The following is a 5441-nucleotide window of genomic DNA, read 5'->3' as shown; positions in this document are numbered from 1 at the left end:
ACGCTGTTATGTTGGGCTGAAAATAAAACGGATACTTCCCCAAGGTCAGCACCGGAGGAGGCAACCGTGGCCTTGCCAGAGTCCTACCGCTTCCCCGCCCCCGTTCTTCCTGCCGCCCTCCTCCTGCCCCCTCCCTTCCCCAACCCCATCAACAAACTCCCCGGGGACATTTCAGTCCCACCACTCTTTAGCCAGGCGAGGCGCGGGGGCGTGCCGGGGAGGGGTAAGGAGGGTGGGGCGGAAACCCAACTTCATTGTTCGCGGGACCGACTTTTCCCGAAGGAGCCCGCTGGCAACGCCTGCGCAGTGCGCGCTCTTTGTGCCAGGCTGCAGCAAGCTGGTTGTTTGTGTGTGTCTACCCCAAGCGGCGGAGGCGGAGCGGGGGCGTGGCCTGCACCGTCGCATTCTGATTGGGCTTTCCCAGGAAGGTGGGCGGGCATGGGGCGGAGCTTCCGATAACAACACTTGGAGCTGGGGCTGTGGCTATTTGTTGCTGCGCCGCCACCGCCCGAGTCATGTTTCGCGATCTTCTCTGGCTCTCCTAGCAGCATCCGTCGCCGCTACCCCGTCTTCACAGGCTTCACCTTCTCCTTTTCTCCTCGTTGCTGAGCGACAAGCTTCCTAGCGCTATGACCGTCGTCTCCGTCCCGCAGCGGGAGCCGCTCGTCCTGGGTGGCCGCCTTGCGCCACTTGGCTTTTCCTCCCGCGGTTACTTCGGGGCCCTCCCCATGGTGACCACGGCTCCGCCGCCTTTACCCCGGATCCCGGATCCCCGGGCACTGCCCCCGACCCTTTTCCTCCCTCACTTCCTAGGGGGAGATGGCCCGTGTCTGACCCCCCAGCCTCCCGCTCCAGCAGCTTTGCCCAACCGCAGCCTCGCCGCTCCTGGAGGCACCCCTCGGGCAGCGCCGAAGAAGCGGCGAAAGAAGAAGGTGCGGGCCAGCCCTGCAGGGCAGCTGCCCAGCCGCTTCCACCAGTACCAGCAGCACCGGCCGAGTCTGGAGGGCGGTAGGAGCCCGGCGACGGGGCCGAGCAGAGCGCAGGAGGTCCCGGGCCCGGCTGCCGTCTTGGCCCCGAGTCCTGCAGCCGCAACCCGCACGGAAGGAGCCAGCCCCGACCTTGCCCAGCTGCGGCCCGCGGCGCCCGACCAACCCCCGCTCAGGAAAGAGGTAAGGGTCGCCGGGGACCGTTCAGGAGTCGGCCTTAGACGGTCGTGGTGGAGCTCTGGGGCTGCAGGCCCTGCACCCGGAGTGGGGGGGGGTCGGGCGGGTGGGGGGCGGCTGTTTACTCGGGAGGGAAGTTTCCGTGACGCCCGCTCCAGTCTTGCTGTGGGGGAAGAAGGGGGAAGGGGAGGCATGCGCTGGCGCTTGTGATTGGCTCCCAGGAGTCGGCCAATGAGAAGCGCCGCTGCGCCCCAGCAACAGCCCGGATTTAGAAGGCTGGCGGCATTCCAGGGGGTTTCGGCGTTCCGGGCGCTCAGCGGGGTGGGGGCAGGGACGGGACCCGCGGGAGGGCTGACGTCAGCGCGCGCTACGTGCCCGACGCTCCTGCGCCCATGAAGGATGCGAGGCAGGGTGGGGGCGGCCGGGGAAGAACGGGGCCCAGCCTTCGGCTACCCGGCTGTCGGGAGCCCCAGTCCTAGTCAGTTAAGCGCGGAGACTGTCTCTAAGGTCCTGCCATTGGGGGTGGAGTGGGCTCCGAGCGGCTCGGTTTCGGTTGGTTGGAGCCGTGCCGAAATGTGAGGTGCCCGGTGTGGGACGCGCAGTCCAGCTTGGGCTCTGCCGGCCGCGGGCCTGACCTATTTAGTAGTTCTAAGTTATAGGTTGGCAGGAGCCGCACAAAACTGATTTTATTACGGTTGCCACTGTGTACTTCGTGTTAGTGTGTCCAGAGTAAGTTTTCAGAAGAGAGTTAGCAATTGAATTGACTTAGGCTGTGTGATCGCAGTGCTATTGGATTAGGACAAAATGGATAGAAGTTTAAATGGGATTAAGTCTACGAAATGATTTCAAAGTCTTGCCAAATAACATTTGATGGACTTAAATGACTTACTCTTTTCGTAATAAAATCAAGTTCCCACTATTTAGTGAATGTTGCATTGAATTAGAGATTTGAAGTTTATCTAGCCATGTGTGTGCCCTTGGGGAAAAAATTTGCTCACGGCGTTTTTTGCTGTGTGTGTGTGTGTGCCGTGGCTGGGATCACTGCGTTTCTTTAAATTATGTTCTCAGATACCTCCCAAGTTTTAAAATTCCACGACTTTTGAAGTAACCGTGACTATCTAAAAGCTTTTGTGCTTGTTTTCCTGGCCTGTTTTCTGGAACAGGTATTAACCAGGGACCTCTGTTGGCAGTGAACCCTATTGACGTGGAAAGTTAACTTGTGCTCTACTTTCTTGTGCCTTGTTTACTACTGCGTTACAAGTGTTAGTATTGTGGTGATCTGGTGGATTACTTTATGCTTTTCCATGTGTTCAAGACTTCCTATAAGCACCCTTAAGTTAGGAAAATCATTAGTGAAGCAGTGTTCTTGAAGCAGTTACTAGACCAGAAAGTAGGAGGTACACAGCAAACATTGTTTCTGGCACTGGTATCTGGAAGAGGGCTATTAGTCTTCCTTAGAGTTGTTGAAAGGTGGACTTGGGTTATTTTATACTTTTTTGAAAAGTCTGAAATGGAAGACGAGGCGGGCTGGAGGTGGCCACGGAAAGGTCGGACCCTGCTTTTCCGCCTCCCAGGTGTCCGGGAGCCCCAGTCCTAGTCTGAAAAGTCCCACTTATGAATGATCCCATTTGATATTTTAGAATTTGCTTACGTTGCATACTGGTAACTAGCAGTATTGATGAATGGTATTTTTAGTGGCGAACAAAAGTGGACCAAGTAAAGGGAAATTTAAGGTTTTGTTTTTTTTACTAGAGAAGAGGGTCTGTCTCTTGCACTCCAAGCCGGAGTCAAGTGGCATGATCTCTGCTCACTGGAGCTTCCTCCTCCCAGGCTAAAGGGATCCTCCTGCCTTAGCCAGCCTCCGGAGGCGCGGGAGGGATCCCGCCTAATTTTTGAACTGTGGTCGACATGGAATGGGGTTTTGCTATGTTGCCCCTGCTGGTCTTGGAACTCCTTGAACTCAAGCGATCCACTTGCTGACCTCTCAAAATGCTGGGATTACAGGCGTGAGCCACCATGCCCAACTCAAGTTTTTATAATTTCAACGTTTATTTTAGATCCAGGAGGTACCTGTGCAGGTTTGTCACACGGGTATATTTTATGATACTGAGGTTTGGCGTATGAATGATCCCATCGCAGGTAGTGAGCACAATACCCAATAGGTAATTTTTCAGCCCTTGCCCCCCTCTGTTTCCCATCTAGTAGTGCCTAGTGTCCACTTTATATTCATGTTGTACCCAGTGTTTAGCTCTCAAATTCACTTACAAGTGAGAACTTGTGGATTTGGTTTTCTGCTTCTGCATAAATTCACTCAGGATAATGGCCCTCAGCTACATGTGTTGCTACAAAGAATATGATTTTGTTCTTTTCTGTGGCTGTGGTCAAACTTAAAAAAAAATAGATGTGATGAGGTTCAAAAAATTTTTATCTGGAAATTATATTTACTTTTGTGTTCTTGTCTTTGTAGGTTTTAAAATCAAAGATGGGAAAATCGGAGAAAATTGCCCTTCCCCACGGCCAGCTTGTTCATGGTATACACTTGTATGAACAACCAAAGATAAACAGACAGAAAAGCAAATATAATTTGCCACTAACCAAGATCACCTCTGCAAAAAGAAATGAAAACAGCTTTTGGCAGGATTCTGTTTCATCTGACAGAATTCAGAAGCAGGAAAAAAAGCCTTTTAAAAATACCGAGAACATTAAAAATACGCATTTGAAGAAATCAGCATTTCTAACTGAAGTTAGCCAAAAGGAAAATTATGCTGGGGCAAAGTTTAGTGATCCACCTTCTCCTAGTGTTCTTCCAAAGCCTCCTAGTCACTGGATGGGAAGCACTGTTGAAAATTCCAACCAAAACAGGGAGCTGATGGCGGTACACTTAAAAACGCTCCTGAAAGTTCAATCTTAGATTTCAGTATGTGTGTAAAACATAAGTTTTCCCATATCCCTGGACTCTTGAGAAAATTGGTACAGAAATGGAAATTTGCCTTGTTACAGCATACAAGTGCAAAAGATGAGTTTGAAAAATCACAAACAGCTTGTATTATATTTTATATTTTGTAAATACTGTATACCATGTATTATGTGTATATTGTTCATATTTGAGAGGTATATTATAGTTTTGTTATGAAAGTATGTATTTTGCCCTGCCCACATTGCAGGTGTTTTGTACATATACAATGGAGAAATTTTAAGTGTGTGCTAAGGCACCGGGAAGACTGATTTATTTGCACAAGGTACTGAGATTTTTTTCAAGAAACAGCTGTCAAATCTCAAGGTGAAGACCTAAATGTGAACAGTTTACTAATGCACTACTGAAGTTTAAATCTGTGGCACAATCAATGTAAGCATGGGGTTTGTTGCTCTAAATTGATTTCTAATCTGAAATTACTGGAAAACTCCTATTCCCATTTTTGCCAAACTCATTTTCTGGTTTTTGGTATATATCCATTCCAGCTTAATGCCTCTAATTTTAATGCCAACAAAATTGGTTGTAATCAAATTTTAAAATAATAACAATTTGGCCCCCCCTTTTAAAATAGTCTTGACTCTTTGTGTGTGACTGTTTCTCATGTTTGAATGTGTGAGTAGGATATGATTTTGTGTGGGTGGATTTTAACTTAGGTATTACTGGCTGAATGTGAGGCACCATACTGACCGTACTCTACATTTTCATTACATTTTCGTAACAGAGCAGCCTTGAAGTTTTTGGGCATAGTACTTGACTACTAGGGCGGGCAGGAGGATCTGCTGAGCCTGAGAGGGGGAGGTTGCAGTGAGCCAGGATCAGGCCATTGGACTCCAGCCTGGGTAACAGACCCTGTCTCAAAAAAGGCCGAGAGGAAGTTAGGGAGACAGATTGAGTGGAAATGTTAAGCAATCAGGTCAAGTAAAGAAGATTGAAGATACAAAGGAATTCTGTTTGATGTTTGAGTCACCATTCCTTCCTTACAAATGCAGATTCACAAATGGCTGAGAGACTCATTTAGAAGTTTGAAGATGCCCCCAATTTTTAGTAACCAATTTTTAGCTTTTTTTAAGTAATGTGTTGTAAATATTAATACTAATGACTGACTTCAGTGAGTTCTGACATCTCAACCAAATCAGTCTGTGATTCTAGAAAGGGACACATACACAGGTTCTAACGACACATTTTTGCATACGGTTATAAAAATGGCTACACAATGTAAGAGTCCCACTACCTCCACCACCCTTTCCTTGTCCAACATTTCTCAGTTCTTGTCATTTTGAGCAGTATGTCTGCAATTCAATGTG

At 48.9% G+C, this 5441-nt stretch overlaps 1 protein-coding gene across 1 annotated transcript; it reads left to right on the top strand.

The window, feature by feature from the left end:
* The first annotated feature begins 475 nt into the window (after window positions 1–475).
* PNRC1 (proline rich nuclear receptor coactivator 1) lies at window positions 476–4705 on the top strand. The gene is made up of 2 exons (XM_012444256.3): window positions 476–1169; window positions 3631–4705. Exons 1-2 carry the CDS (start codon window positions 630–632, stop codon window positions 4072–4074), a joined length of 984 nt encoding a protein of 327 aa, XP_012299679.1. The 5' UTR covers window positions 476–629; the 3' UTR covers window positions 4075–4705.
* Window positions 4706–5441: the final 736 nt, after the last annotated feature.

The sequence above is a fragment of the Aotus nancymaae genome, unplaced genomic scaffold (assembly GCF_030222135.1).
Source record: "Aotus nancymaae isolate 86718 unplaced genomic scaffold, 86718_ANA_hifiasm-v0.15.2.pri h1tg000040l, whole genome shotgun sequence".
NCBI lineage: Eukaryota > Metazoa > Chordata > Mammalia > Primates > Aotidae > Aotus > Aotus nancymaae.
Note: the sequence above shows the minus strand (reverse complement) of the source record. Positions and strands in the feature narration are given on the sequence as shown.

What these genes read in the sequence shown, in the direction of transcription:
- PNRC1 (XM_012444256.3), top strand. Translation starts at nt 630, where the DNA reads ATGACCGTCGTCTCCGTCCCGCAGCGGGAGCCGCTCGTCCTGGGTGGC. An exon ending in AACCCCCGCTCAGGAAAGAG is followed by an intron (nt 1,170 to 3,630) that starts GTAAGGGTCGCC and finishes TTGTCTTTGTAG; the next exon opens with GTTTTAAAATCAAAGATGGG.